At 30.9% G+C, this 18,392-nt stretch overlaps 2 protein-coding genes across 2 annotated transcripts; both read right to left on the bottom strand.

Moving 5' to 3' along the window:
* Positions 1–3,491: 3,491 nt before the first annotated feature.
* Positions 3,492–5,325, bottom strand: LOC118040983 (disease resistance protein RPS5-like). The gene is made up of 2 exons (XM_035048072.2): positions 5,307–5,325; positions 3,492–4,243 (listed from the first exon to the last, which is right to left on the bottom strand). The coding sequence occupies exons 1-2, from the start codon at positions 5,323–5,325 to the stop codon at positions 3,573–3,575; spliced, it is 690 nt and encodes a 229-aa protein (XP_034903963.2). The 3' UTR covers positions 3,492–3,572.
* Positions 5,326–6,737: 1,412 nt separating this feature from the next.
* On the bottom strand, positions 6,738–10,858 carry LOC118041000 (probable disease resistance protein At4g27220). The gene is given in 5 exon segments (XM_073406924.1): positions 6,738–8,492; positions 8,494–10,011; positions 10,176–10,296; positions 10,493–10,603; positions 10,753–10,858. Coding segments are annotated over 5 exon segments (3,537 nt in total). The 5' UTR covers positions 10,818–10,858; the 3' UTR covers positions 6,738–6,770.
* Between the last annotated feature and the right edge of the window lie 7,534 nt (positions 10,859–18,392).

Here is an 18,392-nt window from a genome sequence, read left to right as displayed (position 1 = left end):
TGAACTAAAAAGGTAGCAGCGTGAAGCCTCGCAAAAAGCCCAAGATTAAAAATAACCATGCTCCTAGCCCAAGCCCACCAACATCACCCCCAGCAGATTGGAAAAATGCTCATAACCATTCCGGAAAAACACACCTAGGCTACTATGGTATACTAGAAAGTGGAAATAAATCGATATTAATCATCAAATAAATCGTTAGCATAAACCAAAAATAAATAAATAAATTGTTCATGCTACTCCATCTTATTGATGGGAATGGCTTTTGACCAGCAAACATACGACTCTGCTAAAATTATCTGACAAATTATCTGGCTTATAAAAAGGCTTAATAAAATAAAATAAAAAATCATTTTTATTCAACAAAATGGAGAAAAAAACTCAGTTAATAAATGTTCAATTCACTTTCCAGCCGATAATAAAGAATGAAAGTATTTTTATTAAATAATAAGCTACCAATAATTATACAAGAATCAAATCTCTCCAATCACATGATCGTTTAAAATACTCAACACTCAGAAACCAAATTTACAGAATAATAAGTTTAGTAAACTTCTTGATTTATATATATATATATTATTCAACCAAATAATTGCTTGTGACATATATGTGGCGAGCTTCCTAGTATTAAAAATTTAAGATTATCAAATAGTTAAACTTTTAATCCAAACCAATAAATTTTATGTGTCTATTTTAAAATTTGGTTTTAGAAAGAAAATCAAAATGACATATCAAACAATACCTATAAATCTTTTATATTAAAAATTAACTATAACACCCCATTTATCATTCTTAAGGTCAATATTTAGGAATAAATGAATAAAAGCTATGTACCAATATTTAATTTAAGTAACCTCAAAGAATACTAATTTAGCTTTTGATATTAAAAGGGCGTATGTCGTTACTCTCTGCCTAGTTGATGAGTCAAATATCAGGTCTTCTATCTTCACCACTCCCTGCTAACTCTTTTTCTCATATCTTAAGTTATATCTAGCTTAATTTAAAATGAAATATTTATGACTTTTATATGTATTAAATCAATATAATTGTTTTGACTTATCATGATAAACATGACGTCATCATATTATAAAACCAAAATTCAATGGTGTGTCTAATTATCAAAAAGGTATAAATATTGCTAGGAAGTTAAACGTGTGGACCACCCCAATTATGAAGCTTGGAAGAAGATGCCTAGAAAATGTAAACACGTGAATATTGGAAACAATTACATCCTTTCCTTTTTAAAATGTTTTTTATTTTTTAAAAAAAAATTAATAAAAAAATAATAATAAATATGTGATTAATTAAGAGCAGGTGATTGCTTTTGTTTTTAGTTGTTTTTTCAAAAAAGATAAATAGATTTTTTTAATGTTTTTTTAATTTTAATGTATTAGCATTAAAAATAAAATAAATAAATAAATCATGTAGTCTATTTCTAAATCAATCTGATATTGAAGGTCAAAATAAAAAAAAAAAATCAATTAAAAAAATAAAAAAACATATTCGATCAGTGAGTAAACCTGTAAATCAGGTAACTTGGGCTAATAAATCAAACTCATAAACAAGGTTATGGACTCCAGTAGGATTATATTTTTTTTTTAAAAAATTCTTATTTAACAATATGATAATACAAATAGATAATTATAAAATTAAACATCAGCCCAATAATAATATATATATTTTTAGACCGCGATAACATCATACAAAGAAAAATAAAATCAATTATAAAACTAAATTCTAAACCAACTCAAATATGAAATAGAAAAAAAATTAATAACCAAAAAAAGGAAAGGAAAAGAAAAAAAGAGAGAAGAAGAAGCAAAACACTATAAATTATTATTATAATCTATAATACAATGGGTGTGGGTGAATAGTTGTTCTCCCACACCGTTTAGCTTTTTTTAAAAAAATTAATAAGCAAAAAAATACTTCATTAAACTAGTAAACTAATATAAAAACATGTTAACTTTATAAAAATATAAAATAAAAATAAATAAATTATAAAGTTAAATTTTAAATCACCCAATGTTAAATAAACAAAAATAATTTAAAAAAAAAAAAACAAAACACATTGGATTACTTATTATAATTTACAATGAAATGGGTGTGAATACGTCTCTTAACTATTCATGAGCTTCTTATTCGTTCTTAGTTTTTCTTGTTTTTTTTTTCTCTGGTGGAATTCCCGTCTTCTTTATGGGCAGCCCAACTTTTAAACCTGCTTTTTCATCACGTCCCATGGTCCCCGTGTCCCACACGTTTTCATTAATAACCTAAATTTTAGGACTTCTTTGGCAGCCATTTAAAAATATATAAAAATAATATTTTTATCTCTTAAATTTTTTTTTTACAATCACTACATTAAAATAATTTAAAAATATAAATAATTTATTTAAAAAAAATCAAAATTTTTAAAAACACAAGTATTCCCAAACAAGGGTAACGCGTCAAGAATCGCAGCAATATGACATGTGAGTGAAAAGTTGTGATTAGAAAACATTACTACTTTTAGAGTGATTTTGACAGCGTAGCAGGAAATGTTCATGCTTTAGTTTTTTATTAAAAAAAAATATCATAACCAAAGACATTGAATCAAATTGAACTAGTTCAATTAATTAATTAAACCATTAAAGTATAAAAAACTCTTTTTCATTACTATTTTTATTAACTATGATATTAATTTTTTAAAATTAGATTTATTATTAATATATATGGTTTATATTGATGTTATTTTTTTTCAAGTTTATACTTTGTAGGAATTTAAGCAAAAAAAATAGAAGTTTTAGATCTTATTAGCCTTGATAACATTGATCTATCTTTATACTTAAAATATTAGTGTTAAAACATTTTAATTTCATGATATTTTGATATTTTTATTGAAATTGAATTGTTTTAAGTTAAAAAATTATTTAATCTTAATTATTTTAAATTATTTTAAATTTTAAAATTATATTTCGTCACGTCTCCATGATCCCCGTTGTGTCAAAAACAAATTGCCTAAAATTTAGGCTTTAGCAGTTCCTTTTTTGAAATCGTCTACTTTAGCAGTTCCTTTTTTGTGTGCTTTCATCTTAAATTCGTGACCCAAAGGTAAACACAATAAAATTTTAGATTATAATTAAAAAATAAAAAAAGATAATAATTATAGGAATCAGAATTTTAAAAATCACGCATATGCTACTTTCTAGTTTTAGTATTAAATTTAGTATTTAAAAAATGTGTTTATGAATATGGCAGTTTCAGGTTTAGAAACCAAAACTGCCATATTCATACGCTCTCTTAGACATTTTAAAAATGTGTGTAGAAGAATACTTTCAGTGATGATTTACAATAGTGAACAGATTTATTATTTTATTAGGTTACTTTAATGATAAATCAATATAGTATTTAATTTTTATTTTTTGGATTTTCATCTTGGGGAAACTCAATAGGATGAAAATAAAATATTAATCAAACTTAGAATTATAATTGTTTATCTATCGAATTAAAAAAAAAAATGACAATTCAGTGGTCTTTAATGAAATAATAAAAAAAGAAAAATGTTATTTATGTAATTGTAAGCACACTATATTATATTACTTTACAAAGGGACGAAGGACATCCTTTGCATTAGGATGCTCCCACTCCACTACTGTCTCCCACCATTGTCTTGGACATGCTAAGATTTCTTTAAGAGATGGGGGAGGAGATGGCTGGCCATTTTCAAGCAACGGAAGACAAATTGGCATCCTCTTCAGCTTCTGACAACGGTATACATTAATTTTTTCAAGAGAATTACAAATCAGTTTTGCACTGTAAATGCTTTTCAGTTCTGGTAAGCAAACCAATTCCAGAGTTATTAACTTTGGGAGAATGACTTCCATGATGGAATTGGAGGTGCTGCTTTCTTCATCTGTTGCTCCTATTATCTCCTCCATTTTGTAACAGAAACTCACTTCAATCCTTTCCAGGTTTACGAGGTTTGGCAGCAACACAAGCGGGAACAGCTTCTTCATACTTTTACAGCCATGACAAAAGAACACTTTAAGACCAGAAAACGTACCGTTACATGATGGCAATCGTGGTGGAGCAGAGCAGAACCAAGAAGATGAAACCAAGCTCTCCATGTTATCGCATTCCCGAATGCTGATGCGCTCCAGTTCATTTGCATTCTCTAATGACAAAACATCACATAAACTTCTTGCATCGATGCATTCACAAATCAGTCCTTGAATGCCATTTAAGAACTTGACCTGAAAATCTCTATCTCCGATGATACTCAAATTAATATGTTTGGTTAAGAATGCTTTTGAAATTGAGGTTATAAAATAATTTTAAAAAATATATATTAATATTGATGGTTTTAAATTTAAATATTGTAGAATTAATTACTCATATTACATCATGAAATAAAAATTACCTCATATTACATCATGAAATAAAAAAATACTTTATATAAAATATTTTTTATTATTCCATTAAACTATTTATAATTCCATTACGTACAAAATTCATCTGATAAGAATTACAGTTTTCATAATTTTTTTAGCGTAGATAAAATATTATCAGGTATAAAATTGATATTACAGTGCGAGTGAATTTAATTCACTCTATACTAGTTTTTCAAGAAAAAAAAATTGTTCACATTACAGTGCGAGTGAATTTAATTCACTTTAAATTAGTGTTTTTTTAAAAAAATAAAAATGTTAAAAAATTTAATACACCAAAAAAAAAAACGTGAACCGTGCATTAGTGTGCACTGTTTAACTAGTGTTTTTTTTTTTTAAAAAAAATAAAAATGTTAAAAAATTTAATACACTTAAAAAAAACAAAAAGAAAGAAAAAAAAACGTTAACACTGCATTAGTGTGCACTGTTCTTGCTGATTGCACTGTTCGATGAACAGTGCAATTAGCATGCACAGTACATAAAAAGCATGAATTTATTGCTTTTCATTACCTGCGGTCCGAACGTAAAAAACATGTGGGACTCATAAACAGTAACTCAGTTTTTTTCATTACCAAATGACTGCCAACTGCGTTTTAGTTTTAATTAAAATGTAGCCGCAGCCGCGTAGCCAAACACCATCTTAGAAGAAGATGCCTAGAAAATGTAAACACATGAATATGAGAAATAATAATATACTTTGCTTTTTAAAATATTTTTTATTTACAATAATTTTTTTATTTTTTAAAATTTATTTTTAATAAAAAAATAATAATTTAAAAAGAAAAAAAAATCAAAGTTTTTGAAAAGCATGTGCTCTAACAATAACAGATTAAATATGTGATTAATAGCATGTGATTAAAGGTTTTCAGTCGATGCCATTACATGCAGTCAAAGACTCCATCCTTACTTTTAATAAACAAGACCTACACTCAATAATATATCCTAGTTTTTAAAAAATATAAAAAATAAAATGTTAAGAGCGAAGAAAGTTTCTTGGCGATATTATTAAATCTGGTTAGGGGAGTTGATATTAAAATCTTTTAATTCTAATTTTTTTTATTTAATTTAAGTTATTAATTAAATTATATGGAAATTAATTTAATTTAAATCAATTAATATCTAAATATAATTTGAAAGTCTGTAAAGTATGGCTTAGCTTTAAAAAAAAAACTCTAAACAATAACTTTTAAAAAAATATTAAATCAATGATAGATTTGATCGATCCCGGTCTCTCGTGACCTGGGTCATGAATTCTATTGGGTTTAGTAATTTTTTATAATTTTTTTTATTTAATTATAAGATAAAAATAAATGCTCATAAAATTGAGTATCATTTCTAAAATAAAGATTTATTTAAGATTGTGATAATTTTATAAAAACCAAATAAAAATAAATCATGTTGTCTATTTCCAAACCAATCTAATATTAAAAAATAAGAGAAAAAAAATATATCAAAGAAATCACATAAGGAGTTGCTAAGAAGGAACCCGCCGCTTACCTACAAACAATATATATAAGAAGTTAACCATCTAGGTGGTGGCCCAGTGGTCAAAGCTTGGGACCAAGAGGTTTGCTCCCTCTGTGGTCTCAGGTTCAAACCCTAGGTTGGTCATATGATGGCCACTGAAGACTTACATGGTCGTTAACTTCAGGGCCCGTGGATTAGTCGAGGTGCACGCAAGCTGGCCCGGACACCCACGTTAATAAAATATATATATATATATATAAGAAGTTAACGCGTGGACCACCCCAGTTATGAAGCTTAGAAGAAGATGCCTAGAAAAATGTGAACACATGAATATGAGAAACAATAATATTTTTTGGCCCAGAGGTTTTACAGTTCCATTGAGGAAAAAAAAGAAAAAAATCAATATAGTATTTTCAGGTTATGCTACTTTCTAGTTTTAATATTAAATTTGGTCTTAGAAGTTTCACTTATTTAAAAAAATATGTTTATGAATACGGCAGTTTCAGTTTAGAAACCAAAACTGCCATATTCATACTCTTTCTTAGACACTTTAAAAATGTGTGTAGATTTATAATAGTGAATAGATTTATTATTTTATTAGGTTACTTTAATGATAAATCAATATATTATTTTTTTATTTTTTGGATTTTCATCTTGGAGAAACTTGATAAGGATGAAAATATAATATTAATCAAACTTCAAATTATAATTATTTATCTATCCAGTTAAAAAAAAGGTACAAAGGGATGAAGGATTATTTCAATATTAACTAATAAGAATATCCTTGTTGATTTAAAGGACTATTTTCATCAATCATATCGAAAATGATTGAAAGAATTGAATATTATTGAATATGAGCAAATTTAAGCTTACAATCAATTACCATTTTAAATCTTCAAACTCTACAAAGGGACGAAGGACATCCTTTGCATTAGGATGCTCCCACTCCACTACTGTCTCCCACCAGTATCTTGGATATACTTTGATTTCTTCAAGAGAAGGGGGAGGAGATGGCTGCCCATTTTCAAGCAACGGAAGACAAATTGGCATCCTCTTCAACTTCTCACAACCCATTAAAGTAATATCTTCAAGAGAATTACAAATCAGTTTTGCACTGCAAATGCTTTTCAGTTCTGGTAAGCCAACCAATTCCAGAGTTATTAACTTTGGGAGAATGACTTCCGTGATGGAATTGGAGGTGCTGCTTTCTTCAAGAGAATTACAAATCAGTTTCTCCATTTTCTTACAAAACGTCACTTTAATCCCTTTCAGGTTTACGAGGTTTGGCAGCAACACAAGTGGGAACAGATTCTTCATATTGTTACATCTATAACAAGAAAACTCTTTAAGACCAGAAAACGTACCGTTACATGATGGCAATGGTGGTGGAGCAGAGCAGAACCAAAAAGATGAAACCAAGCTCTCCATGTTATAGCATTCTCGAATGGTGATGCGCTCCAGTTCAGTTGCATTCTCTAATGACAAAACATCACATAAACTTCTTGGATCGATGCATGTACAAATCAGTCCTTGAATGCCATTTAAGAACTTGACCTGAAAATCTCTATCTCTGTTGATACTCAAACAACCCAACCCAACTGTTTTACTTGGAAATTCTTTAATGTATTGCTGAAAATATATACCCACCTCTCCTACTAAAATCTTGCATGTGCTTAATGATAGGATCCCATCCCGAGATCTGAGATACTCCACGAAGTCGGAAAAACCTTCGAAATGGCATTCCAAAGTTTCTAAATTTCTCAAGGATCCTACTTCCTTTCCCCTAACTGTTATTGGAGCATAATTGGGCCACACAAGCTCTTCTAGTACAAAGATTTGCAGGTGAGAGAGTTTTGGTAATATCCCACTAGGAAACTCCTTTCCACCACATCCATTCATTCTAAGATACCTCAGGCTGGTTAGGCATTCCATTCCTTGCGGCATCTTTTCAAGAGTAGTATGAGAGAGATTCAACCTCTTCAGTGCCGTGAGCTTCTTTAATGATGGAACATATCTTAACTTCCGACAATCATTGAGCAATAACACAGTGAGACTCACCAAATCAGAGACAGAGTCTGGCAAGTTTTCAATACCTGTCCAAGACAGATCGAGGACCTTGAGCCCATGCAATTGCTTGAAAAATGAATCCGCAATAAATCCCAACCAATCATTTTGACATAGCAATAGAGTTGATAGATAGGGACACCTAGGTGAATGGCTGGAAGGAATTTCTTCGATCTTGTTTGCCATTAGTGAAACTCTCGTCAGATTCTCCGTCCACTCCTCTGCATCTGGCAACTCTTTTAATTGTGCACCTGCTTTGACCATGCCTTGAGAGTTCTCTAGCAGTATTCGGATGGCCATGTCCCTAATCAAGTCATGCATCTTGACACATCTAATATCATCATACTTCATTTTAGCACTTTCCAATAGGCAGACATTTTCAAGTCGATTAAGCATCGTGTGGCCCTCATCAAATGCATCTCCCCTGCTCCTCTTTCCTTTAATTATTCCCTCATCGATCAAATAACCTATCAACTCCTCCCTTTCAATCTCATGATCTTCAGGAAATAATGCACAGTACAAGAGACATTGTTGTAGTGCTAAAATCACCTAACCGATCATAACTAAACCTCAATAACTTGAATACTTCATTGTCCCTAAATTCTGATTCTCTCAATTTGTTCACTGTATTTCTCCACTCATGTAGGTCATTCACTCCCCTCAAGCTTCCTGCCACTGTAATAATTCCCAATGGCAAACCAGCACATTCCCTTGCAACAGCTTTCGCAATTCCTTCCACTTCTGGTGAAAGTGCTACATCACGTTGAAGCTTCTCCATGAACAAAGTCCAAGCTTCTCCATTAGAAAGTGGCTTCACTTTGATTTTGCGCTGGCAAGTCATCTGATGACAAACCGTTTCTGATCGAGTTGTCATAATCAGCTTGCATCCTTCCAACTTTTCAGGAATTCCCACTTTGTGTAGCTCAAAATTGTTCCACAAATCATCTAAAATGAGAATCCATTTTTGTTTCTTTCTTAGTTCTTCTGACAATTTGGCAGCTCTGTGCAGTTCATCATTTGTTCTTGAAAGATCTAGATGAAGATGTTCAGCAATAAGATTCTGCAATCTATTAATGCTGAAATCTTGAGACACAGTCACCCACCAAACATTATCACAAATATCTGGTCTTTGTAGAAGCTCATTATGGATATGTTGCAGTATTGTGGATTTACCAACTCCCCCCATCCCATAAATGCCAATGGTTGAGACTTCCCCATGCATTAACAAATACCATATCATCTTCGTATTCTCTTCATATGCTTGACCCACTGGCTTTGTAGAGCTAGTAGGTAATGGAACTCCTCTAGTCTCACTTGTGTTGTATTTCAGACTTTCAGATGATCTAGCTCCAGCACCAACCTGCACTGATCTTCGACTATTCTCCACATCCTCCTCCACTGGTTCTGTCCTCACACTAACCCGATTCATTCTCTCTTCCCCGGCACCTTGTTCCAGCACCCCCTGAACTCCCACTTGTATCCTTCCAGCAGCCCCTGCCAAATTGCCAAGTACTGCATTGCTTTGTTCCAAGGATCGATCCACTGGTTCTGTCCTCGGTCTGCTCTCCAGTGCCCCTTCAGAAACTCCATCTTCTTGTGCTCTCATTCTGGTCATGCTTACTACGTCGTTTCCTGCTATTGCATGTGAAGTAATCCTCTCTTCCCCTACTCCAGGTTCTACAACCTGAACTTCTCTTTGTACCCTTACAATTCCTCCTCCCATATTTTCAATCTCAATGTTTTGTTCTTGTGGACAAGTTGAAATTCCACAGTCATTAACATTGACTGAACTTGCTGTGCTTTTATGTCTTTTGTTGCCACCACACATAGCTAGAAAGGCTTCTTTTTTAACTTCTGGAGTCACCCCACGACAAATGTCAACACCATGCCCTCTCTCTCCTGATAAATGCCATTTGATCCTTGAAATGGAAGTTGTAATGGCATACGTATGTGGACAAAACTTACACTTCAGTATTGTTTTGATTAATGATCCAACCATTTCACCCCTCTTTTCAACATAATTCCAAAATGGATCATTTGATCCAACCATTTCAACCTATAGAAAAAAAAAGGGGGGGTCAATAAAGAATAAAAATCATATCTGGATGGATGAGAAACTACTTCAGTGCTGTTACCCTTATTTTGCTATTAAAAATGATAGTTAGTTTATACCACAATCATAAGGGAAAAAAACGACGATAATTTAGTTAGAATTCTTACGTGTTGAGTATTTAAACCCCTAATTTGACTTTGCAAGGAAGTGTCAAGGCCAGGATTTGAGGCATTTGTCCTAGCAGTTTGATTTTGCAATCCTCGGACTTGGACGTTATCCATCTGTGACCTGTATAAAAATGAAGTGATCATATTATAAAACCAAAAATCAATGGTGTATCTAATTATAAAAATGAAGTGATCATATTATGAAACCTTTCAATATTTGGTAGCCTCTCTTAAGCAGTAAATATCAATGGTGTATCTAATTATCAAAAAGGTGTTAATACCGTGTTAAAACACAACAGCTAGAAGTCAATCAGTACCTTGTAGAGTTGCCAGAGTTTTGAGGCACGAAGTTCTCTTTTTGCATATTGTCTATGTCAGGAATTACAGCGGCTTGATCGTCTTGTCCTTGATTAGAAAGAAATTGAATCCTGAATCCAAAATCATTCGCAAGCATTATGAAGCATTACAAACTTATGATTATCTAGTTCGGTTCATGTTCAAGCTATGATGTTTCTTTATACATATGCATAATTCTTTGCTATTAATCCACTAAGTATTTGATATCATTTTAGCTTACCTCAAAGGATTGGCACATTGAGGATCAAATAAATTATGATTAGGCTGATACCTATATTCAAACATAATGAATTCACTGATAAGTACAACAACAAGAGGAAGAAGAAGAAGTTAAATAATGGTTGAAATTTTTTTATTTTTTTTTTCAGAATATACTAAACATGAAAAATTGGATACCAGGGAGAAGGAGAAGAAGGTCCAGATTGATTGAATTCACCATGTTGTGATGTGGTTGCGTTCCGTGTCAAATAACCATGTCCCGTCTGAGGTTGATGAATAAAGGAATTATGATGCCTAATTCAATGGACATTGTAGCAAATTGGAGTAAGCATGAGTACTCACCATGGTTTCAGGAAATGAAGTTGGAAACTGAGTTGTTTGTTGAATACTATCGTTGATCACATTGTTCTGTCCATTGCATGATATGGAGCCTTGGTTGACTGGAACCTCCGGTGCCGGCCTGCTTCCATGGAATAATGATAAACTGAAGTAACTAAATTGCAAGCAATCATCTTCTGATAAAATATACTTAAGAATGACGTACGAGAGAAGTGGTGATTGAAGATCGAAAATATCATCATCCATAGAAGATGGTGGGAACCCTTCCATCTGACCAAAAGTACAAGATGATTAGTACATGCTGAGGTGAAAAAAGAACAGAAAGCACATAGCAAAGAAAAAAAAAAGTATATATATATATGGCAGTCCCATTAATTGGAAAAGAAAAGGGTGAATCTAAAATAAGGAGTTAAAAACACTACTTTACCTACCCAATTATGAAGCTTAGAAGAAGATGCCTAGAAAATGTAAACACATGAATATGAGAAACAATAATATACTTATCTTTTTTAAAATATTTTTTATTTAAAATAATGATTTTTATTTTTTAAAACTTATTTTTAATAAAAAAAATGATAATTTAAAAAGAAAAAAATTCAAAGTGTTTGAAAAGCATGTGCTCTAACAATAACAGATTAAATATGTGATTAATAGCATGTGATTAAAGGTTTTCAGTCGATGCCATTACATGCAGTCAAAGACTCCATCCTTACTTTTAATAAACAAAAACCTACACTCAATAATATGTCCTAGTTTTTTTGGCCAGTGTTTTTCCATGTTTGAATTAATTTTTTTTAAATATAAAAAATAAAATGTTAAGAGTGAAGAAAGTTTGTTGGCGATATTATTAAAACTCGTCAGGAGAGTTAATATTAAAATCTTCTAACCTAACTTTTTATTTAATTTAAATTTTTAATTAAATTATATGGGAATTAACTCAGTTTAAATCGATCAATATCCAAATACAACTTAGAAAACTAGTAAAAACATGGCTTAGCTTTAAAAAAAAAAACTTCTAGACAACTTTTTTAAAAAACAAATATTGAAACAATGACAGATTTGATCGATCTCAGTCCCTCGCGACGTGGGTCATGGATTCTATTGGGTTTGGTCATTTTTTATAAACTTTTTTTATTTAATTATATGATAAAAATAGATGTTATCATCCTAAAATAAATATTTATTTTAAGATTTTGATAACCCTATAGAAAGCAAACATAAATAAATCATTTAGTCTATTTCCAAATCAATCTAATATTGAAAGACAAAATTGAAAAATTAAATAAATAAAAAAAAAAACAGAAAAAAAAAACATATTCGATCAATGGGTAAACCTGTTCAAACTTGTGAATCAGGTAATTTGGGCTAGCACATCAAACCCATGAACCAGATTATGGACTTAACTAGAATTATAATGTTTTTTAAAATTATTTTTATTTAATAATATCATAACAAAAATAGATAACTGTAAAATTAAATATCAACCCTATATATATATATATATATATATATATATATATATATATATATATGCATGCTAATTTGGCCCAGATATGAAATAGACAAAAAAAAGTTTTTTAAAAAATAATAATAAAAAGGAAAGAAAAGAAAAAAAAAATAGAAAAGGCAAAACATTATCGATTACTATTGTAATCCATAATGAAATGAGTGTGGTTGAATAGTTATTCTCTTACAACTTTTAGTTTTTTTTTAATTAATAAACAAAAAAATATCCCACCAAACCTAAAAACTAGTGTAATTTGAGTTATTTTAACAAAATTATAAATCATGTTAATCTTATAAAAAAATAGAATAAAAATTAATAAATTAAAGCTGAATTATAACCAGCCTAAAATTAATAAATTGTAAATCCCGGCTGAGGTTGATGAATAAAGGAATTATGATGCCTTGATGGAGTTTGAGCCCAATTTTATATAAAACTTAATGATAAAAAAATATCATAAAAAATGTCTAAATCTCCCAATTGTTGTCTGTTTGTTTAACAGTAAACAATTTGAAGATGCTCGAGATCGATACACTAAACATAAAACTTTTTGCATAATACAAACACTTGCTAATTCAATGCACATTTTAGCAAATTGGAGCACTCACCATTGTTTCTGGAAAGGAAGTTGGAAACGGAGTTGTTTGTTGAATACTATTGTTGATCACATTGTTCTGTCCACCTTGATCATTGCATGATATGGAGCTTTGGTTGACTGGAACCTCCGGTGGCGGCCTGCTTCCATGGACAGTGACGACATTATATTGTTTTTTGGCAATAATAGGATAAACCGAAGAATAACTAAATTGCAAGCAATCATCTTCTGATAAAATATGCTTAAAAATGACCTACGAGAGAAACTCAAGCTCAGACAGTAGTGATTCAAAGTTGTCAACCTCCTCCATAAAAGATGGTTGGAACCCTTCCATCTGACCAGAAAAGATCAGAAAAGACAAAAAAACTGAGGTCTAAAAAGAACAGAAAGCACAGATCAGAAAAGAACATATATATGACTTACTTGTTGGTTAAAGAAATTCGGATGAAAAATATGAAATATAAATGTTGTTGTTAATGATTTAATCCTTTGTCTTTTAAGATAAATTATCATACTCAAATTCTTTTTATGATAGATAGAAAGATGCAGAATAACTGTTGAAGGTAGAAGAGCTGATTGTTTTGACGGGGTGAACAAAAACCTCTTTCAACTCCTCTTTATTCATAATTTGGGGAGCAAAACAAATGCAAGATTCATTGTTTACTGTTAAACAAACCTCTTTCAACTCCTATTTATTCTTTTTTAATTATTCTTATTTTGTTTATTGAAAGGTAATTAGCGATCAAGTTAATTCATTGAATCATTGTAAGAAAAAAAAAAGTTGAAAAATACTGAATAAAAATGAATGGCAGTCCCATTAATTGGAAAAGAAAAGGGTGAATCTAAAATAAGGAGTTAAAAACGGCAAAGAATCTTGAAAAGACGAAAACAATGAATTCAGTATTGATTTAGTATGAACTCTCTCCACAAGGCATGGATTATAAAATCCGAGAAAAAGATCAATTTATTTATCATGGATTCCTTTAAAGATTCAAACCATACTTACATAATAATTTACCAACAGGATTCAAGTGCTGGTTTGCTTGAGCAGTATTCAGCCAAAAGAAAAGGAAGAGAAATCACAGATCACAGAAGAATATATGGTTTAGAAAAATAATAAAGTTGCAGCATACATAAATCTAGTTCGCACTGATCATGAGATGTGGAAAGGAAAATAGGGAATTCTATAATGAGATGAGATGTGGAAGAGAATGTTAAGCAGCAAGGTCGCCTCAATAATACTATTTATTAGTAAGGTCGCCTCAATAATAATAATTAATTAACGTATTGTTTGATAGGAAGGAAGTTGCCAGGAAGCAACCCAAACATATTACATTATAAGATATAGAAAGTTAACGTGTGGACCCGCCCCCATGTTCACACTTCGAAGAAGCTGCCAAGAAAATGTAAACACATGAAAATGAGAAAGAAGCATACCCCATCTCGTGAAGTTCTACGTGTACGTATTTAACTTTACAATATTCTTTGCTGTGAAAATATATCATGTATAATTAATAAATAATATAAGTGCTTATACATCTTCTTTTCTTTTCTTTTTTTAACTTTAAACAGAGAGGTGGCTGCCCCAATACATTCGGCCTGCCGACTCTTATTTTTTTGGGAGTATTAATTCCGTGATGGAATTGGAGGTACTGCTTTCTTCATCTGTTATTCCTGTTATCTCCTCCATTATCTCACAATCACTAGCATCAATCATTTCCAGGTTTACGAGGTTTGACAGCAACACAAGTGGGAACAGCTTCTTCATACTCTTACATCCATAACAATAAAACTCTTTAAGACCAGAAAACATACCATTATATGGTGGCAATCGTGGTGGAGCAGAGCAGAACCAAGAAGATGAAACCAAGCTCTCCATGTTATAGCATTCCTGAATGCTGATGCGCTCTAGTTCAGTTGCATTCTCTAATGACAAAACATCACATAAACTTCTTGGATCGATGCATTCACAAATCAGTTCTTGAATGCCATTTAAGTACTTGACTTGAAAATCTCTCTCTGTTTATACTCAAATTACCCAACGCAACTGTTTTACAAAAACTCAATCCTTCCTAATTTATTTTTAAAAAAAATTAAGAAAATTAAGATTTTTTTTTTATGATATGTCATCTATCTGCACTCCCTGCTAACTCTTTGCTTCATATCTTAAGTTATATCTATCAAGTTAGATTTATCAAGTTTGCTTAATTAAGATGGAATATTTATGACTTTTAAATGTATTAAGTTAATATAATTGTACATGGCATGCACTTTAAAGCTCGGAACATCAGTCAATGATTTAACAGACAATAAAATTTAATTTTAAATGCAAATTATAGGATTTGTTGGTGCTGGTTTTATTAAATCAATATTATAGTAAAACAATTAAATCAATACAGATAAATAAATGATCCAAATATAATAAAGAATTAATCCATTTAATAGAGAAAACATGACTGAATCCACAAACTACATAAATCCCTTTTTCTTTCTTCCCCCTTTTCTTCTCTGGTGCAACTCCCACGCGTCTTCTTTATGCCAAATGCCCCTCTTTTCAAATTAGGCATCTTCAACCTCCTTTTTCATCACGTCTCCATTATCCCCGTTGTCACAAACAAATTGCCTAGATTTTAGGACTTTTTTTTGGCAGCCACGTACATGCTTTAGGAGTTCCTTTTTTGAAATCCTCATTAGAGGCTAATATCTAGCCCTTCAAGATACCTTTCCAACGCGTCAAGAATCACAGCAATCCGATGTGTAAGTGGAAAGTTATGATTAAAATACTAAAGTGTGTGGAGGCTGTTTCCAAGAAAAACGAACATTACTACTACTTTAAGTGTATCTTTTGATGTTTTCCGGTTTTGAAAATGCGCTTAAGCTTTTAAATGTAGTTTTTTATTTGTCTCTAGAAAATATTAATTTGATAATTTTTCTAGTATGTTTCAATAATTTTAATATGCTGATATTAAAAATTAAAAAAAAATTACAAAAATTATCTCTAAAATACACTTTTAATATATACTTTATACCACAATATGTAATGAAAACATAGTCCCAAAAGCCTTCGACCGAGCATAAAAAGGTTTTCAACCCAATCATGCTTTTTCCTTATTATAAATACAAAATAAAGTTCGAGTGAAGTAGTAGGGTACAATCTTAAATGGTCCAAACATTATTGTTAGAGTGTGACTGTGGTCCCAACATTATTGTAGCATGTGCCATGTCTCAAACTCCTATGATCAAAAAATCTGGTTATTGTTCAAACCCTAAGTTAGGTTGCTTATATGATGGCCACGGGAGACTTACATGGTCGTTAACTTCAGGGCCCGTGGGATTAGTCGAGGTGCGCGCAAGCTGGCCCGGACACCCACGTTAATCAAAAAAAAAAAATCAGGTTATTGGTGTTTGATGAAATTAGTTGTCACTAAAAATAAAATAAAATCCTTTGTGAATTAATTAATTATTCAATTAAACCCTACCTTGGAAATATTGAAGTTTATTTTTATTTTAAATATTGAATTTTATGGAGGTTGACGCCATCATACCTTGGAAATTCAATTCCAAGGTAGCATAGGCTTTAATAATCACAGCAGCAGAAGATTGAAGAAACATGAGGCTAAGGCTAGTGGAACCACTGCTGGGCTAGAAAATAATTTTTAAAAAACCGTATGTAGAATTACTAAACACCCTTAAGCCAGTAGACAGAGACACAAACGACAAAATACAAAGGAAAAGGGATAAAAGCATATATATGGAGATGACAAAAGGGCACTGAGATCAAAGAGGATAAGTTTTCCAGTGATGGGATTGGATGGTGATGAAGGATTGTGTGGATAAGAGCATAGTAACTAATTATTTACTAAAAAGTTGTTCAGTGACCTAATTCTGTGGCCCAACAAAATTATCACTATCCAATAAACTATTTGATTAATTCAGTGTTGCTTAATCCCAGTTTGCCATTTCGTTTTAAATGGGTATCGGTTAAATTTTATATATATATATATTTATATATTATTTTAATTGATATGTTGATATAAAAATAATTTTAAAAAAATAAAAAAATATTGTTACAACACCAACTTATGATAATTTTCTTTATTGATTAGTGAATTTGATTAGACTTAAGCCCTATGAGGATTACATGTTTATTGTTTTTAAATTATTTTAATGTGTTGATATAAAATATAATATTTAAAAAATAAAAAAATATATTATTTTTATATATTTTTAAATAAAAAATATTTTAAAAAAATAATTATAATTAAACTTTCAAAAGGTGATTAAATGTTGCGAGGCGAGCAACTCCATTTTATTTTCCAATTAAGGATAGTTTTCTGAAATAATAATAATAATAACAAAAAGCTATAACACAAAAATCATCTGAGCAAAAAGCCAAGAAAAGTGGCCCATGCTGCGTAAGGTTTAAGAAAGAAAATAGTTTTGATTGTTGACCGAGAAGAGGAGCACACGCTTATGCTTTTTTATAAACTGAGAGGTGGCTGCCCCAATACATTCGGCCTCCCGACTCTTATTTGTATGGTCGTCTGTTTCTCCATTTCTCAATATTTGTTTATAAAAAAACCACCACTTCTCCATATTATATTATAAGATATGAAAAGTTAACGTGTGCACCCACCCCAATGTTGAAACTTCGAAGAAGCTGGAAAGAAAATGTAAACACATGAAAAATATATAAAAAAAAAAAACCCAAAAATCATTAGAAATATGCAGCTCCTCATCTTCATTAGAAATATTTAGACCAATACGTCTTTCAATTCCACCATGTTCTGCACATCACACATAATGACATCTTTGTTTAGCGATGGAGCACAGAGTTGATCATAATAAATATCTTCCATGGTCAAGACACAATGGATCTGTTGGTTGAGATGAATCTCCATCACAGCCCAACATCATTACCTTTTAAGAGAAGAAGATTTCGAATCAGTCCATTCATTCCCATCTGGAGGCATCTTTCTCAAGCATCAAGGAGAATTACTTCTGGATTCTGAGTTGCCAATAAAAAACAAAAAACCCTTATGAACTAGTTCGTCTCCCAGTCCTTAAATTAGTTTCCTCATTGTTTTTCACAATTTTTTAAGAAAAAAAATAAAAAATAAAAAATAAAAAAATGATCATAAGCTATATATCTAACACTCCTTTTAAAGAAATTGATAACCATGCAAGCAGTATACATGTCAGT

This window comes from Populus alba, chromosome 19 (assembly GCF_005239225.2).
Source record: "Populus alba chromosome 19, ASM523922v2, whole genome shotgun sequence".
Lineage (NCBI taxonomy): Eukaryota > Viridiplantae > Streptophyta > Magnoliopsida > Malpighiales > Salicaceae > Populus > Populus alba.
This window is presented reverse-complemented; position numbering and strand designations above follow the sequence as displayed.